The 19115-nt window shown below is 39.6% G+C and overlaps 1 protein-coding gene across 2 annotated transcripts; it reads right to left on the reverse strand.

Annotated features, from left to right (window-relative positions):
• Positions 1-582: 582 nt before the first annotated feature.
• Positions 583-19098, reverse strand: cers2b (ceramide synthase 2b). 2 transcript variants are annotated; one of them, XM_052619003.1, is made up of 12 exons: positions 18765-19098; positions 7124-7297; positions 5937-6054; positions 5743-5861; positions 5242-5299; positions 5090-5140; positions 4024-4116; positions 3468-3596; positions 3119-3225; positions 2769-2922; positions 2090-2123; positions 583-2002 (listed from the first exon to the last, which is right to left on the reverse strand). In XM_052619003.1, the coding sequence occupies exons 2-12, from the start codon at positions 7294-7296 to the stop codon at positions 1881-1883; spliced, it is 1158 nt and encodes a 385-aa protein (XP_052474963.1). In that variant the 5' UTR covers position 7297; positions 18765-19098; the 3' UTR covers positions 583-1880. The 2 variants fall into 2 exon arrangements, with proteins under 2 accessions (XP_052474963.1, XP_052474964.1); XM_052619004.1 differs by lacking the exon at positions 2090-2123 and having other exon boundaries at positions 18765-19096.
• Between the last annotated feature and the right edge of the window lie 17 nt (positions 19099-19115).

Raw genomic sequence — 19115 nt, forward strand, 5'->3', positions numbered from 1 at the left:
AGTCCTGGATTTTTGCAAATTTAGCAGGCTACTGACATGCATTTTTAATAAACTAAAACACACTTCATTGTGTTCATTTTATTGAAACTTGTATGCCATGTATGTACTGAGGCTGCAATTCAGTACATCTAAAATCGATTAACTTAACTGAGTACATGTTCTTAAGTACGTTAATGTACTTACTGTAATGTAATTTACTTTCTTAATGTACTTTATAATTGACATTATTACAAAGTGCAATTTTAAAAGTGTACTTAAGTGTCACAGTTGACTCTCTTTAAGTACTTAAGTGGTCTTTTGTTGAATTTATATGATATTATCTGCAAATGCTGCACATTCATACAGTTAAAGGCACTAAAATCATCATGGTTAATATGTAAATAAACGTATCTGTAAATGTACTGTTGTGTGACCCAAGAAGAAAAAGGCCCTGGAGCCCTTTAGGAGTCTCCTGTGGGTTCTTATAATATTTTGGATTCCTATATTATAGTAAGGGCTGTGGTTGACACTACTTGAAGAGACCAACGGAGTTGTGTTTAAAGTGATATTAATAACAGAGAAATCAAACTAGCACTCATCAAGTGTGACTCACATTCAGTATTTTATTCTTAACTTCCTCCATAATAATTTTTATCATATTACAAAACACAGGAAAATACAAAATAAAGATAACACTGTAATTGAGTGGACGGGAAGCTGGCAGGAATGATGGAGTCAGAGCAGGACAGAAGTGTGATGTGAATGAGATGATTCAGACCAGCTGTGGGACTGAATCTGTTTGTTAGGAACTTAGTAACATTCAGCCGTATCTGAAGATGCACTCTTTGGTGACTTCTTTGGTTTTCTGGCTGATGGTCTTGGGTTTATACTGACACTTTAGAGCTGTGGACGCAGCACATTACAAAACAAACCAATGGCATCGCAGAAATGCATTATTTACTGTCAGCCGCCATGATTGGTTATTCCACGAGTGAAAACATGCACTGAATGCGTTTGTGACCTCTGTGTGAGATGCTCTTCACACATTGCTACTGACGATAGAAATTTCACTTTGTGACGGCACTTTAAGACCAAACTGATGAGTTTTTTAAATTACAAACTAAAAACAAGGCATGAAAAGAGCAAAGGAAGGCACTGTTAAAAGGCACAGGTCACTAAAATAATTCTGCCATCATTTACTCGTATGACTTTATTCCAATAGAGTTTAGCATAATGTCAGAGCTGCTCTCGGTGAACACGTTTCTGCGGGGGAATATAAAACCCCCCGAAAAAGCAGGCAACTGTGACTTTTTATCTCACAACTCTTGCATTTCTGGGATTAGAACATTTAGAACTGAGAGACACAAACTCGGAATTGTGTGGAATTCTGAGTTTTATATTTTGGAATTCTCAGAATTGCGAGAAACAAAATCGGAATTCTGAGATAAAAAGTCATAATTCTCTTTTGTTTATTGATTTGTTCCATTGGCTTCCATAGCGGTCTTCCATACAACAAAATCAGAGGATTTCAAGCTCTAGAAAGCACAAAAACGCAGCATAGAAAAGTCCGTATGAGATGAGCACTCTGTTCAACGTTGACTTTCAGTGTATGGGGAAGAGCAGTTTGGACATTCTGCTGGAGATAACTGTGAGAAAGTCCCAGAGGTGTGGAGAGGCAGATCTGTAGGTGATCTGCTCCTGTAAGCTTCAGTCAATAGAGGCAGCACTGCTCTGTGTTTGTCTCCAGATCGAGGAGTGTGTGTGTGTGTGTGTGTGTGTGTAGTGTAGACAGCAATCGACCCTCTGTTCCTGTGCTCCGCTTCAGCAGAGGAAGAATCTCTAGGTTTCTGACGGTTTCTGTCCTCTCTAGACATCACTCTGTTTTTTTGGAGTGGTTGTTGTTATGTGTAGCGTGGCCATTCTGAGCTGGTCCGTTTTTCTTTATCTCTCCATTTTTCATCTGTTCTTCCTCCTCGGACTCGTCCGTCTCCTCTCGGTCGGACCTCTCGTCTTCTACCGACGACTGTTGGGAAGAATGACAGGCTCAGGAGAGAAAGACATCGTGAAGACAATGGGATAGCTCACCCAGAAATCTGTCATCTTTACTCACCCTCATGCCGTCCCAAACCTGTGTGACTGTTTATCTTCCAGAGAACAAAAAGTGTGATATTCAAAAAAATGATTTTCACACAGCTCAAGCTTCCACCCAAAAAATTTATGAAAGTATCGTGACTCATGCGACACGTGAGCTATTTATGCCCTTTAAAGATGAAAAGATGCTTAAAATGTCCTCAGCCTTTTTGTTTCTTCATCAGGTTTGGTGAAATGTAGCATTGCATCAGTGTCTCATCAATGGATGCTCTGCAGTGAATGGGTGCCGTCAGAATGAGAGTCCAAACAGCTGATAAAAACATCACCAGAACACCTTTTCCCCGTTATTATGAATTATGGAATTAAGTATTTCTGTCTTAATTGCTGGATCTCCAGATGTTCACTGATGGACTGGAGTGCTGTGGATTATTGTGATGTGTTTATCAGCTGTTTGGACTCTCATTCTGACGGCACCCATTCACTGCAGAGCATCCATTGATGAGACACTGATGCAATGCTACATTTCTACAAACCTGATGAAGAAACAAACTCATCTACACCTCATATGACCTGAGGATGAGCATATTTTAGGCAAGTTTTCATGTTCAGGAACTGCTCCTTCAAATAACTGGACCTTATTATAAAGTGTTACCAATGAAACTAGGTGTCAATGTAGAGATGAAACCATGCAGACGTACGTTATTGCTCAAGAAGCGGAAGGCCAAGCGTATGATGAGCGCGGCCCAGAAGACGTGCAGACACAGCAGAACCATCAGCAGCCCGTTAAAGAAGTAATATCCGAAGAACGGGGGGTACAGGGTCACGGGATACACCCATGTGCAATACATGATCCTGAGAGAAACACACGAATGATGCGACACAAACATGAGCTCACAGCATCATACAGTTTCACACACACATCAGTTCCTCTCAGTCAGAGACACGGCACGACTGTATCACAATCACATCTGGAGTGGTGTGTTTGATGACAGCATGTGTGTGTGAGGACAGACACACACACACAGAGAGAGACGGATGGGGTGTGTACCGGAAAGGGAAGATGATGAGGCGTGTGACGATGAAGATCGCAGCGAACAGGATGAAGATGTAGTTGCATGCGTTCTTCCATCTGGCGTAGTTAAACATCTTAGCTGACTGAGAGAGAGAGAGAGAGAGAGAGAGAGAGAGATGATATGAGCGGAGAAACCCATGTGTCCAGAAGAGGGAGAGATCCAGACGGAAATGTTTTTCTACGGACATACATCAGTTCTCAGGTTGAATCAGTGCACACTTCTACACGGCTCTTTCCAGTCAAGTTCATACTGTAAGTGCATACATTAGCATGTGCTTTCTAGAACACATTAGTTCTGGGTTTAAGGGGAAGTTAGACTTCTCACCTCCAGCAGATAGTCGGCCGAGTCATGCATGAACATGATGAGCGTTCCCGCTCGGATGTAGTTGACACACCAGGAGAAGCTGATCAACAGGATGGTGGCCACGTGATGGATGACCTGCTCTCTGAAGTCCTGCACCACACAGACAGACACAGCATCCAGTAGAAACACTCCTTCAGTCCAGTCGTAATGCTGTGCAAGATGTCTGTCATAATTCAGTTTTTAATGACCATTCTCCTTTTGTGTTTCGGGCTTTGAGAGTGAGCTGTGTGAATTTTGCCATATGTGATCCCAGAGCACAAAACCAGTCTTAAGGGTCAATTTTTAGAAACTGAGATTTCTACATCATCTGAAAGCTGAATAAATCATCTCTCCATTGATGTGTGGTTTGTTCGGAGGATAATATTTGCCTGATACAACTATTTGAAAATCTGGAATCTGAGGGAGCAAAACAATCTAAACACTGAGAAAATCATCTTTAAAGTTGTTCAAATGAAGTCTGACTCGAGGAGATGCTCAGGTGAGGTCTGCAGTGTGGTGATTATTGATGACCACTTACTTTACGCTTGACATCAGACGCCAGGCTGAAGAGCAGAGAGGTGTAGAAACCCAGCTCCAGCATGTAGTACCAGTACTGAGACGGCAGGAGCGTCTGAGACACACACACACACACACACACACACACCGGTCACTACAATCATACACTTACACACTTTGATTTCTTCAGTAGAAGTGAGGAATCAGTCAGTTACATCATGTTTACACTCTCATTTATTATCTTATTTTGCTGGAAAATCAGCTCATAAAGTACATTTTGAAAAAAAAAAACACTTAAGTGTACTTTAAGAGAGACACTTTCATGACTGTTTCTAAACACACTTTTAAAAAGTGCACTTTGTAATAATGTCAGCTTCATTTAAAGTATATTTTGAAACCACTGTTTTATTAATCTTTTTTTTGTCATGTTTTAAAGCAGAGCACTTATTCTGATGTGTTGACTGACATACTAAAGCACATCTAAAGTACAGTGCTTGATTATACTTTATACTTTTAGTGTTATTCAATATTACGTTTAAAGTAAATATATTTTAAATTCCCTAAACTGCAACCTCATCATTATAAATGCGTAATTACAAATGTATTTAAATACTTGACATACAAGTTTCAATAGAAATGCCATTAAGGTATATTTTAGTTGATCATGAATGCTTGTGAGTACATTAAACAGGAACACTTTAACCATATTACATATGAAGATGTACTGAAGTCCTACTTAAGCAGGTAAAAAAATACTCCTAAGTTGACTAATTGCATTAAATATAAACTAAAATGCATTCAATTGCAAGAGATTTTTCACAACAGATTCTCTCTTATTTTGAACTTTATATGGACACAAACAAAAAAAGAGCACATTATTCATAACAAATGAATGCCACACCTGATATCAGTTCAGCATCAGCTCTTTTTATGTTAGTTGGCTATGGAAATGCTTCATTCTTATGCACTTCATGTGCAGCATGTTTCAAATAGTTGTACAGTTACTAAAGTATACTGCATTTGCTGGAAATGACAAGACGACCTTTAGAAAAAGAGCAGCTCGACATGATTTCATGTTTCTAACTCACCAGAGTAGGGAAGCCTTTCCACATCTCCTTTAGATCATACAACCAGGGTTTCTAGAGAAAGAGACGGACATGACCCATGTGTGTTAAGCATTAAATTAGCACAGGAAATAAAACCAGAGCGCTAGAACAGGCTGAAACTGCCAATGCCTTACATCTATTAGTGCAACAAGACCACCGATGAAGGCCAGGAGATAAAAGGCGAATCTCCAGCTGCAAAAGAGCAGAAGATCAGGTGTAAGAGCACGTAACTAAACCGTCATGGGGGAAAACTGATTTTTTTCCCCCAAGTAACATACAAATATTTCACTATATTTGTGATGCACCAATATAGCATGTTCGTCTGAAACTTCTGTGCATTATTCTGTGCACCGATCCAATGCATGCGGCTGGAAAAGTGTGCAGTGCTGCACGTGAATGAGCCTTTAAAACATTTACTGAACATATGAATAATTGAATAAGTGCCAAACACCAGTGGGAACACTTCAGAGGATCAGACTTGGCATTTATGCAGAACTGACTTCAGCTTTTGCACTTACAGAAACCGCTTTCATGAAGCACCATTTAATCTCTCACATCAGCAGCTCATCTCACAGGAAACGGTCGATGATAACAGGACGACAGAAAGCACTTGAGAGGAGCGTGTGTGTTTTCACCTGGCCTCACAGAACTTCTTGAGAAGGTTGGGTCTGTCTTGGTTCCTGCGCCTCCTGAACCAGCGCTGGACCTGTCGCTCTGTCCATCCCGTCTGCTCGCTCAGCTTCTCCACTGAACCCTGGAGAGCACAAACACACACAGCTGACAGTGATGAAGTGTGTTCCTGTGAGAGAGTGGGCTGTAGCGTACGCACCTGTGTGGGGTTTTTAGTTGTGTTGCAATAGTAGGACTCCAGCGTGAGGTTGTGTGTCACTCGCCGTCGGACTGTTTCCTTCAAGCCCAGCAGAGAGGCTAGCGGTGTAGCTACATATCTGAACACACAGAGGCAGACAGAAAGAAATGATTTCTGAAGATCATGTGACACTGAACACTGGAGGAATGATGCTGAAAATACAGCGGTGCATCACAGAAATAAATTACAGTTTACACTATATTCACACAGAAAACAGATGTTTTGAACTGTAACAATTTTTCAAATTTTTACTGTATTTTAAATCAAATGAATGTCGCTTAGGTGAGCAGAAGATACTATAATCATTAAAAAATCTTAACCTCTAACTTTTCAACAGTGTATATAGATGACTGTCGTCCGACCTTACTTATATTGTTTGTATAATATTAGTCCATTTATTGGAAGACTTTAGATCTATCAAAGATGCTATGCTAATGAATGGGAGAAAGTGTAGCTAAAGAATCAGTGAGCGTTCAGAGATGCGAGCTAGGACTGACATTGAGCATCTAGCCTGAAGAATAAGCTTTTATAATGCCATTTGAGCATAAGAAACAACAGTTTGAGAAAGTTGTTCTCAGATTTGGAGAATTTGATGTTTCACCATGAGGCCACTGAGTGAAAAAAAGACTTGTCTTAAAGGGACCACTGCTTTCTTTTTATGATTAGAATTATTTATAAAAAAATGTTGGACTATGCATTTTAAATGACCTGGTGTGATCTGTTGAAATGGACTGTTCAGTAATGATTAGTGACTTTAGACTGTGGCTCTGTTGCAAATGTCTCAGAGTCTAGTCAGACAGCTTATTATAGTTCAGACCAGATGATGTAATTAGGTGAATTTTAGCACCCTGATCCTAATTCAACCTCTTATTCCTTAATTCTGAGACTCACACTAATTAAAAATTCACAGGATGACTGAGAAAGCAAGAGATGACATGAAGAGACAGCTTAGGATGAGAGAGGGATGATGACGCAGGGAGAGAAGACATTAAAGTTTGAAGAGCGAGAGACAAAAACCACGTCCACATGTAGAAATAGAACTAAAGATCTATTTATAAACCGGTGAGACAGAGGGAGAGAAAATAATAAGCTCTGCATGGAGGGCATACTGTTAAACACAGAGGAAGAGAAAGAGAGCTCTGACGCACCTCTCAAAGACCTGTCGAATCACTAGAAACAGGACGGCGATTGGCAGGGCCACCCACAGATCCCGTGCCTTCGCATAGACCTGGCCATCACGGTCCTCCAGATCAGCCCATCCCAGTCCCTCGGGGAACCACAGACGCTCCTGCCAGAAGACCTCACTCACCCACTCCAGCATCCTGCAGAACACACACACACAGTTACACTCACGCCTCTGAGACACGCTGTTATACAAACACACTTACACTGCATTCAAGCTACATGCTCCTATCAGCTCTTGCTTGCTAGTGCCATGCTCCACTGTTTGAGCCATCCATCATCCATTCATCCATCATCCATCCATCCATCCATCATCCAACCGTCATCCATCCATCCATTCATCATCCATCCATCCATCCATCATCCATTCATCCATCATCCATCCATCCATCCATCATCCATCATCCATCATCCATCCATCCATCCATCCATCCATCATCCAACCGTCATCCATCCATCCATTCATCATCCATCCATCCATCCATCATCCATCCATCAACCATCCATCCATCCATCATCCATCCATCCATCCATCCATCCATCATCCATCCATCAACCATCCATCCATCCATCCATCATCCATCCATCCATCCATCCATCCATCCATCCATCCATCATCCATCCATCCATCCATCCATCCATTCATCATCCATCCATCCATCATCCATTCATCCATCCATCCAATCCATCCAATCCATCCATCATCCATCCATCCATCATCCATCCATCCATCCATCATCCATCATCCATCCATCCATCCATCCATCAATCCATCATCCAACCATCATCCATCCATCCATTCATCCATCCATCCATCCATCATCCATCCATCCATCCAACCATCATCCATCCATCCATCCATCCATCTATCCATCCATCCATCCATTCATCCATCCATCCATTCATCATCCATCCATCCATCCATCATCCAACCATCATCCATCCATTCATCATCCATCCATCCATCCATCATCTATCCAACCATCATCCATCCATCCATTCATCCATCCATCCATCATCCATTCATCCATCCATCCAATCCATCCATCCATCATCCATCCATCCATAATCCATCACCCATCCATCATCCATCCATCCTCCATCAATCCATCATCCATCACCCATCCATCAATCCATCCAACCATCTATCCATCATCCATCAATTAATTATCAATTCACCAATTCATACATCTATGATCCATCCATTCATCTATTATCCATCCATCCATTTTCCATCCATCCATCCATCCACCCACCCATCCATTCATCTATCATTCATCTATGCGTCCATCAATCCATCCATTAATCTAATATTCATCCATTCATCCATCCATTAATTATCAATTCACCAATTCATACATTTATAATCCATCCATTCATCTATTATCCATCCATTCATCCATCCATCCACCTATCATCCATTCATCTATCATTCATCTATGTGTCCATCCATCAATCTAATATCCATCCATTCATTATCCATTCACCAATTCATGAATCTAACATCCATCCATCCACCCATCTATTATCCATCCATCCACCTATCCATCAGTTCATCTATCCACACATCATCCATTCATCAGTTTTTACATCTACCATTCATCCAACCATCCATCCATCCATCCATCCATCCATCCATCCATCCATCCATCAGTCTGTAATTAAAAAGCATGTTAAAGATATGTTATTCCAGAATTGCCTGGATGTTCTGACAATAATAATTACTCCATTTACTGTGAAACCAGTCTGTTTCTTCCCTCTCCTGTCCTGGGTGGTCGCTGAGGCACTGCTATGCGGTTACTATTAAGAGTTCAGGGTGGTTTCAATCACATTACTTCTGTAGGACTTTGCTGAGATGTTCTGGGTTGTTTCTGCCATGGTATAAAAATAAAAAGTAGGATAAATTTGACTTTTCATCTCACAGTTCTGAGAAGAACAGTCTGAATTGAGACATATAAACTTAAAAATGTGAAATATAATCTATGTATTTCTGCAGAAGCAGCACGCTCTCCTCAACAACAACACACGATCTGAAGAATCCAGTCTGAACACCGCAGGACGAAGCAAAACCGTTTGTTCTGATACCTCTAACCTCTAACACGCAGTATGAGTGAAAACAACAGTGCTGCATTAGCAAACACAACTGTGTTACAAAATCTGAGATGTTAAACAGTGATGTATGATATCATCTGATCCCACGCAGCATCTCTGAAGCTTGAATCATGTAAAGCTCTGTTCCAGCTGCGCCGTGCTCACAGATGGGTTTGGCTCTTAATAGACACCATCTTTACTTTCGACCTACACAGATCATGCACAGGCTTCTAGTGGGTGGAGTGACTGGTTACAACCTCAAGACAGACCACAGCTGATCTAGATAAGCTGGAAGTATCGTATCTGAAGTCAGACCGAGGCAGATGTGACGTTTGTGTGATCTGTACAGATATAGCTGAGGTTTGTGTGATGTGGTGATTCTGTAGTGGCCTTCTAATTATTACTGCCGCTTACCAAGCCTTGCATTATTATTACATGCACTTATTTTTTGAGTGTGAAACCCTGAAAAAAAGAAGAGGGAAAAACTGTATGACCACTTATACCTTCACTTTGGTGATGCATGCAGGACTTTTCAATTAAAATAATGGGAAAAAGAACTTTTAAAATCGTTATGTTTTACTAATATTGTGTCATACTTTTAAGCACACTTATTTAGATTTAGCTGACTAACATACTAATGCACTTTCAAAGTAATGTACTGATTATAGGTATTTGATTGTAGTTTTAACTAGATTTAAAGTAAATATATCTTAAATTTACTACATTTGTTATTACAAATGGCTAATTACAAATATATTTAATTACACAGGTTTCAAGAGAAATTACGTTAAAAGTATATATTTTTTTGTTTATCATAAATGCTTGTCAGTATATTCAATAGTAACACTTTGACTATTTCAAAGACAGTTATGTGTACTTTTAAACTTAAATCCTACTTAAGTGGGTCAAAAAGCAAACTAAAGTTCAGCTAACTTCATTCAGTGTAACTTGTTAGATTTAGTTTGCACTTAAGTTTAGTAGTTCAGCCCACTTTTTAACCCGCCCTTTTCTTACAATTGACTCCAAGCTTTCATTTGTTTTTGAGAGCCATGCATCTCAGCATCCAATCAACAGATAATGCACAGAATCTCTAGAGAGGTCCTGAATCAAGATCTTTTTCTTTTTTTGATAATGCATTACACTGAGATGTACACCACAATAAGGAAGAAAAAAATACTTCCATTTCTTCACAACTTTAATGGGTTTCTGCCATAAAACTCTATTATTGTGGCATCACTCGGCGGTTTAGCACAATCCATTTCTTTGAACCGTAAATGGCATGTGTCTGATCACTCTATATCAGAGCTCCATGCATGTATTAAAGTGCACACAGACAATGATCGGGGTTTTACTGAGAGCGCTTCCTCTCGCTGACCCCTGTGGGAGGACAAAGCTCCAGCAGATGTGGCCTGAACATTAGCTTCATTGTTATTCTCCACTCACACAATCCATCACAAAACAATAACGGCACACCGCTCAGGAGACGAGCAATGAATTCATGAGATCAGACGAACATGAGCAGCAGTAAACATCAGGTTCATTTAAGAGAATTTGTTTCGGATGAGTTTTCAAGTGTTTGGTCGTGTGCATAAAGGAAATAATACATTTCTAATTTTTGTATTCCACAGCAGAAAATAACAAGGATATGAGAGTACAATATTAATAAATGAACAGAATTTTTATTTGGTGAACTGTTCCTTTAAATCCCATGAGTCATATTTAAAAGAAATCAGTTTTATAAAACAGAAGTTGAATCAGTGGCAGGCTAACACACTTCTGTGTTAATGTTTGGGTGCAGCGTTTGTGTTCCTCCTGTTGTAAGAGCGGTTCATAACCAGCTCTGAATAAACCCAGATCAAAATTAAGATCATCAAAATTGTATTCACTGTGCTTAAAACCTGTCACATCAAATGTGTTTGTACTATATATAACAGAGACTGGCCTTGTGAAAATGAAGTCCTCTCAGTTGTATTGAATGTGCACTGAAAATCATAAAGTGCACTTAAAGAATATGGCAGATAGGTGTAGAGGGCATGATATGCTAATATCGGACAGTCCTCCAGTGGTTGTGGGCGGGGTCTGAACAGTGTGACATCACACCACCACACCCAAGTGGGAATTAAAAAAAAATAAGTGAATGTTTTTATCATTGTAGGCTGGTTGTGTACACTGCTTAAGACACATTTACATACAACTACATCATATAAAAGTGAATTCAGCATCCAATGTCCCCTTTAACACACTTAAAGCTGCAGTAGGGAACTTTTGACGCTCTAGCGGTTAATAAACAGAACTGCTTGCGTCTTGCGGAAGAACATCGTAGCCAGAACTACTTCTCTCTGTTTATGTCTATGAAGAATCACAAAGGTACTGGGTTACTCCGCCGCGGTATCCCCGAAGCAATCTAAAATAGTCCGAATATAAACACTTATTATAGGTGCACCCTAGTGATTCAGGACAAGCTAAAAACACGGTTTGGAAAATGGATTCATGGTGTACTCGCTTATTATGTTCATTTTTCTACATTTTAAACACAAACAAAGTTACGGACCGCAGCTCTGATTGGCTGTTTCTTACCGGGAGCGGTGCATTTCTGCAAATGGCAATAGGACACTGGGAGGAGCCAGAGGAGCTTGATTTTTACACAGATTATCTGTCTCATATTCTACTGTCAGGACATAATGACAGGTTTAATAAATATGTAAAAAATATTTTTTTACAAAAGTTCCCTACAGCCCCTTTAAGTACACTTAAAAAATGAGCTTTATAATAGTCATTTTAAAGTACATTTTGTTTAAATCATCTTTTGTTATGTTTAACACTTATTCTAAATTGTTGACTAACATTGTAAATCACATGTAAAGTACTTTATAATTATAAAAGTGAATATATTTTAAATGCACTAAATTGCAACTTCATTACAAATGTGTAATTACAAATTTAAATAAATGACAACCAAGTTTCAATAGAAATGACATTAAAGTATCTTATGAAGTGTATATCATAAATGCTTGTCAGTATTCAGCAGTTGTTCATAAGTAAAACTTTAACCATATTTCAAAGACTCTTTGAAAAAAAAAAAACTCTTCTTGTTATTCCCCGCACTAGACTTTCCACCGTGGGTGGTAGGTCTTTCAGTGCCCTGGCCCCAAAACTCTGGAACTCCCTCCCACAACCTCTTCGTAACTGTTCATCTCTTCCTTTCTTCAAAACGCATCTCAAGACATTTCTGTTTAATGATCACTTCTCCTCATACAATTTATAATCCATTTACTGTATGTTTTGTTGTATTACTGTTTGTATCACTAATTCTTATGTTTCCTATGTAATGTTAATCTGTTTATTCTGTTATTATGTTTGTTATTCTATTTCTATGTAAAGCGACCTTGGGTCTGAGAAAGGCGCTATATAAAATAAACTTATTATTATTATTATTATTATTAAAGACAATCAAATTATGAAATAAGCCTACATATAAAGATGTGCTTAAAGTGGGGGTGAAATGCTATTTCATGCATACTGAGTTTTTTACACGGTTAAAGAGTTGGATTCCCATGCTAAACATGGACAAAGTTTCAAAAATTAAGTTGTACGTTTGAAGGAGTATTTTTGTTCCCAAAATACTCCTTCCGGTTTGTCACAAGTTTCGGAAAGTTTTTTTCGAGTATGGCTCTGTGTGACGTTAGATGGAGCAGAATTTCCTTATATGGGTCCTGAGGCACTTCTGCCGGAAGAGCGCGCGCTCCCGTATAGCAGCGCACTGAGAGCACAACAGACTTCACTGATCAGAGCGAGAGCGTCGCCAAATGTCACAAAAGAAGTGTGTTTTTGGTTGCCAGGGCAAGACAACCCTGCACAGATTACCAAAAAAAAAAAACAGCATTAAGGGACCTGTGGATGGAGTTTATTTTTACAGAGCATCAACGGAGTTGTGCAAGTGTTTGTGTTTGTTCCCTGCATTTCGAAGATGCTTGTTTTACAAACAAGGCCCAGTTTGACGACGGATTTGCGTATCGTTTATTTCTTAAAGATGATGCAATCCCAACGAAAAAGGGTCACGATCGTGTGTTGGAACCGCAGGCGGTGAGTAAAACTGCTTCAAATATCTCTGCCTCCTTGTTAGTGCGTCCGCCTCCCATCGGAGACCCGGGTTCGAGCCCCGCTCCGAGCGAGTCGTTGCTGCTGCTGCTCTCCTTCAGTTTCAGCCTCTGGATCTGATTCTGGATCATAAATAAACGGCTGAATCTGACTGTTAGCCATGGTTTGTTTTGTATGATGGTTTTTCCCTAACGGTAATGTCACAGCTTCCAAACGCTCTCAACGCAAAAGCTTACTCGCGCTCGTGATTCTTTAGCTCCGCCCACACGTCACGCCTCCAGCCGGTTGTGTTTTTCCGGGAAAAATCGGTACAGACTATCTTTTTCTTATGAATATAATAAAACTAAAGACTTTTTGGAGTTATGAAGGATGCAGTACTACTCTATATGTACTCAAGATTAACAGGATATTGAGTGAAAACGAGCATTTCACCCCCCCTTTAAGTCCTATTTAAGTGTGTCAAACACACTCTAAAGTTCAACTAACTGCATTTAAATTTAATTGCGGTTAAGATGCAATTAAGTGTCTGAAAACATTACATTTAGTTCACACTTAAGTTCATTATTACTTTTGTAAGCACTCTTTTTAAAAGTATCGTAATGAGCACTTGTTTTTCCCAGAGTGTGTTTAGCAGTAAAATGCATCAGTGCTGCCAACAGGCTACAAGTAGAAGGTCAGATATAGTTTTGCTGAACACTCTCACTGTGTTGTTAAAGCAAGCATTCCTCGTCACCGCAGTCAGACACGCCTGTGAGGGTCAGACGAGACTGAGCTCTCATTGGCCGCTCAGGTCATGTGACTCCTCTCTGGCCATTCTCTGCTCAACCTATCAGTGTGGTGTGTGTGTGTGTGTGTGTGCGTGTGTGTGTCTGGCAGGAGCGTGAGGAAGGAAGTCAAGTGTTGTGCGAGGAACAGGGTTTTGTTGAGTACTGGAAACTCGAGCAGTGAGTGTGTGGATTGACAGATGATTTTAATACGTTCTGAATGATATTTTTTGGCATCCTCATTCATCTCAGTGCACATGCTTTGCCTGCACTGCTATCACAATATAATCAAATATCTGCTGTTTATATGAAGAACGATTACTGAACCACATGGTACTGTTATAATCTACTAGCAGAGGCTAAACTAGAGCATGCTAACCAGAAAAACCTTGAGACTTTGGCATTTGGCATATTTGTGTCTTTTGGAAAACACTGCACTTTATGTCTAACAGCACCAAAGACGCATTAAAGTCTATTTACAGAGCAATAATGGCAACCGTCCAAACTCCACAACACACTTTTCTTTAGATAAAAAGAGTAAAAAATCCCCCAGACTTCCACTGAAGCAGGGAGCTGAGTCATCCACGGAGACCACAGGGCTGTTTCACTTCAGACAAGAAACTTCCTAGTAACCGCATAGCAAGATGTCAACAACCACCCACAACACTTTACTTCACAACAGGCCCCGCCCACATTTCACCAGCGATGGTAGAAGACCGCGTTTCTCATTCATTTTGCCATAGGGACTTTTTTTTTTTTTTTAAGTCTGTTATAGCGTTATGAGGCATGAACCAAACCAACCAGATCCAAGGTGCACCACAACATTACAAACTTTGATTTGAAGCAGTGTTTAAAAAAAAAAAAAAAAAAAAAAAAAAAAAAACTTTATTTAAAGAAAGAATTACAATCCCATGAAGCATTGCGAATTACATAATGGAATTAAAAAACGATTGAGAAATATAAAACTTCATTTAAACTTAATTATATGTATAGAAACAATATATTTTAAATCGAATGTAAAACACACAAGTATGGTTGGTGTAATATTCTGTGCAGCATCATGGGTAATGTAGTTTTTCCACCATGAATTCAGCTATTAAACATGATTCTTCTGAAAATAAGCATTAGCATTCTATTGTGGCCGGCCGTGATTATTGCACCACAACATTTCCTTTAGAAACTGAATAAAAAAAATAAAATAAAAAAAAACTTAATTAGATAATTTCATCTCTGGCACATCAACATCACTTTAGACAACCAGAGGAATCACAGCTGGCTCAAGAGACTCAAGTGAGGGGCGGCTGTCAGACGTCCAGCACTCAGGATTTGCTTAGTAATGGTGAGGTGTTTTGTTTGACCGTGATACGCACGTGAAAACATTCAATAACGAGTCAAAAACTAAGTAAACTAATCAACAGCAGCGCGTCTAGCCTGCTCAGTGTTTGTCAAGCCAGCAACAAATATTTGAGATTCAAATGTCCATCACTGGCCTTGTGTAAACGGCTTTGCTCTGTTGTGTGTAGTAATTAAATTGGTTGGTGAGGGTGTATTATGGGATGCTTTCTTGCTGATGATATGTCTGTTTAGGCAGCTGAACCAACACCGGTGTGTCTGTATAATAGCATGACAGCTTATTTCCCTGCAGAGTCAATCAATTAAATCATCGGTTGCTAAGTCCACAAGGATCCTGTGTCATAGACCCAGTCCTACAGAGACAAACCAAATTCTGACTGCTGTCGACTACCATTTTATCTATTTTACATATACCACATTTTACATGGAAGATATACATGACTTTGGACAGACAGCAAGTGATTCTATCGTATGATTATTCGTTTAACCAAACGAGTCAAAGTTATTTTCTGTGGTAACACGTCATAGATTCAGCGCTGTGTAAAGTAACTTCATTTTTCACTTCAGTTGTTTTCCTGATAATATAGTTTTTTAAACGCAAACGTTGCACATTTTGTTGCGCTTTGAAGTTACAATTTGTTGAACTCTGACCTGCGAATTCATTTCATGAAGACATCGTAACCTCTGAATTAATACATAAACCTGCAGGCTTGTAGCGTTGCAGTAAAGTGGAGTAAATGTAATATTTTATTCATTTAGTGAATGTTGTCATATTGCTACCATTGCAGTAATTTCACTCAAAGTGTGACTGCGACCCTAGTTTAACTTCAAGATTAACAACAGCACTACACAGAATGAAGAGATCTCTGATTGAACTCTCTCGTAACTGAATCAGACATCGTCAGTCCTCCGTATATCAGGTGGAGGCTGAAGTGATCATGTTGATAACACACACACAGATCAATTACTTCAAACATATCACGAAACCACAGGTGATGAATGGAAAGTTTGGGCAGCATTAACTCCCTGTGAACTGATGAAGGACCTGTTTATGGATCATTGGATGTGGGAAAACGTGTTAAACACCTGAACGTCTAACAGCAGATGTCCTCCTCACGCACCCCGTCATGTAGAGGGACCATTAGGGGAGTAGCTTTGCATCGCTGTCGCGTTCATTTGGGTATTAAAATCAGACTCAGTGTGACTCAGAGCGACGGTGAATTCATTTCAGAGCTCCAGAAATGTTTTATAGATCACATTATGCTTTCAAATGAAACCATCTGAGCCAAGTGGCAGGCGTTTCAATTCAGATTCCCACTGCATCTTCAAGGATGGTTTGTTAGTAATAACCTAGACATTTGTTTTTATCATGCTGGGAGCTTGCGAATGGGGGGACTTAAGGAAGAGTTGTGATCATTTTATAACTGTTTTACACTATACATTTTCCTGAAAGCCTGTCATATCCAGTGAAAAGTTCCCACTGTGACAACATTCCCTACTATTGAGGGACGTCTGACTTTTCAGTATTGAATTATTGACTGGAGTAAAGTGTGACAACTTGCCCCGGTCTCGTCTGCTCGTATTTGTCACTTCTGGAGCCTGACTGACTCTAATTAGGTCAAAGGTAAGAGCAGAAGATTGTCATGCTGGTCTTTAGCTGATGCTTTATTAGTCACATCTTCCACACATGCTTCCAGTGGACACACACTCACCAGCACTGATGTCTCGTGTTAGTGTGCCATCTTTAAGGCTGTCTATTTTGGGATTGTTCCAGTTTAAGATGAAAACACAACATGTGTGCAGCCCGACCAAGAGAAAATGTTTGGTAAATGTTTCATAGCAGATGGACTGAAAGGGCTGACGAGAGGAAAACACATGGACTTTTGAACTGTTTCATCATACAGTCCAGCTGAATGGACATGCATGCACACGCACGCACGCACACACACACACACACACACGCACACACACACACACACACACACACACACGTGCGCATCTATCTGGCTGTCTAAACGGGGATTCCCACTGAATTATATTGTTCTTAATTACTAATATATATATATAAGGAGCTAATTGGTTAAATTAAAAATAAATGTTTTGTTCAGATTTGAACTGTACTTAATGTATTTATAAATTCCTGCTGTAGCAAAATGCAATTTTTATTTTATTGTCTCCCAGATACAAATAAAACTAAACCAAAACAAACACCATCAAACACCTGTTGATTTCGAGACAGAAGACTGGCTATGGTTTTAGGAAGTCTTCATTATCTACAGAATGCTGGCTAATAATGTCATGATTCATGAAAAGGTCTGGAGGAGGAGGAGGAGGAGGATGCTGAACGCCTGGAGCGCAGTGCAATGTTTCCCATAATGACCGAGATTTACACAAAGTCCACAAAAGTTCTTAGTATGTGTAACAAAATGCCAAAAGTGATTAAATAAAGAGTTTAGAGGCACTATTTTGCTGGTAGTTTGGAATAAATATGAAATATGAACAAGTGTCTGCATATGGAGACCATATTTGTCATTTTAGGTATCAGTAGTTGCCCTGGGCCTTTCGCACTCTGACCCTTGACCCCACACTTGGGTTAGTAAATGAATTATACAGTATTTTATTTGCGTTTTAATCAAAACAAACTTCTTTATTCGTTTTTACAGAAATGTTGTTACTCTTTAATACTAAACAATCCTACTGTAAACTCTGGGGCCAATACAAAATCTTGTTTTCCTTAAAGGAACGGTTCACCCAAAAATAAAAAAATCTGTCATCATTTAGCCAATGAAGTTGTTTCAAAACACTGAAAAGAAGATGAAAAATGTTGGTTCTTCAAAATATCTTCTTTTGTACACCACAAAACAGAAAACGCTAATACGAATTTGGAATGACATGATGGTGAGCACATGATGACAGAATTTCATTTTTGGTTAAATTATACCTGGAAATCAGGCACTTAGCCCCACTGTCCCCCCATAGTCTCTTTGTGTAAAGCTTTTCCCTCAAAGCATGTACCTAAAATTATAGCTTTCCTGCGTTTTAGCTAATTTTAGGGTTCAGATATTTATAAACTTTTTACATTATATATATATATATATATATATATATATATATATATATATATATATATATATATATATATATATATAACCTTAATTTAAATACTGTTTGACAAACGAGGACGTTCTTTTTTTTCTTTTCTTTTTTGTCAAGTTTGGCTCACTTCTGGCTACAAATCTGTCACAAAGCATGTTTGAGTATCTGCGCACGCGGTTACATTAATGCAGTGAACGAGACTCACTTCAGTCGCTCCACGGGAACAGCGGGTCGTGATGATGGACGCGTCGTGAAGCGCTTCTCCGGTTCAGTGCTCCGTTACTGGATTCCTGCTTCGGCCAGACTGTTTACCACCCGCATCTCTCCTCCCCAAACAACAAAAAACGTTTTCGACTAGATGAAAATCGGTTTGACGGAAAAAGCGGCTCCACAAATCGGCAACTGCGGTGAGTTTTGGTGGTATTTCCTGATTGTGGGGTATCAGACAGTTTCTTCCGCTCGGCTCCGGTGATGAGCGCACGGGACGGGCACAAGCGTCGGTAACATACGCAGGATCGAGAGAGAGAGAGAGAGAGAGAGAGAGAGAGAGAGAGAG

Source organism: Carassius gibelio, chromosome A16 (genome assembly GCF_023724105.1).
Source record: "Carassius gibelio isolate Cgi1373 ecotype wild population from Czech Republic chromosome A16, carGib1.2-hapl.c, whole genome shotgun sequence".
In the NCBI taxonomy this organism is placed as follows: Eukaryota; Metazoa; Chordata; class Actinopteri; order Cypriniformes; family Cyprinidae; genus Carassius; species Carassius gibelio.

Excerpts from the sequence above, each read along its gene's own strand:
- cers2b (XM_052619003.1), bottom strand. The coding sequence starts at position 7,296 with ATGCTGGAGTGGGTGAGTGAGGTCTTCTGGCAGGAGCGTCTGTGGTTC. Across the intron at positions 6,055-7,123 it reads ATTCGACAGGTCTTTGAGAG|ATATGTAGCTACACCGCTAG; the intron begins GTGCGTCAGAGC and ends CTGTGTGTTCAG. Across the intron at positions 5,300-5,742 it reads AAGAAGTTCTGTGAGGCCAG|CTGGAGATTCGCCTTTTATC; the intron begins GTGAAAACACAC and ends GCTCTTTTGCAG.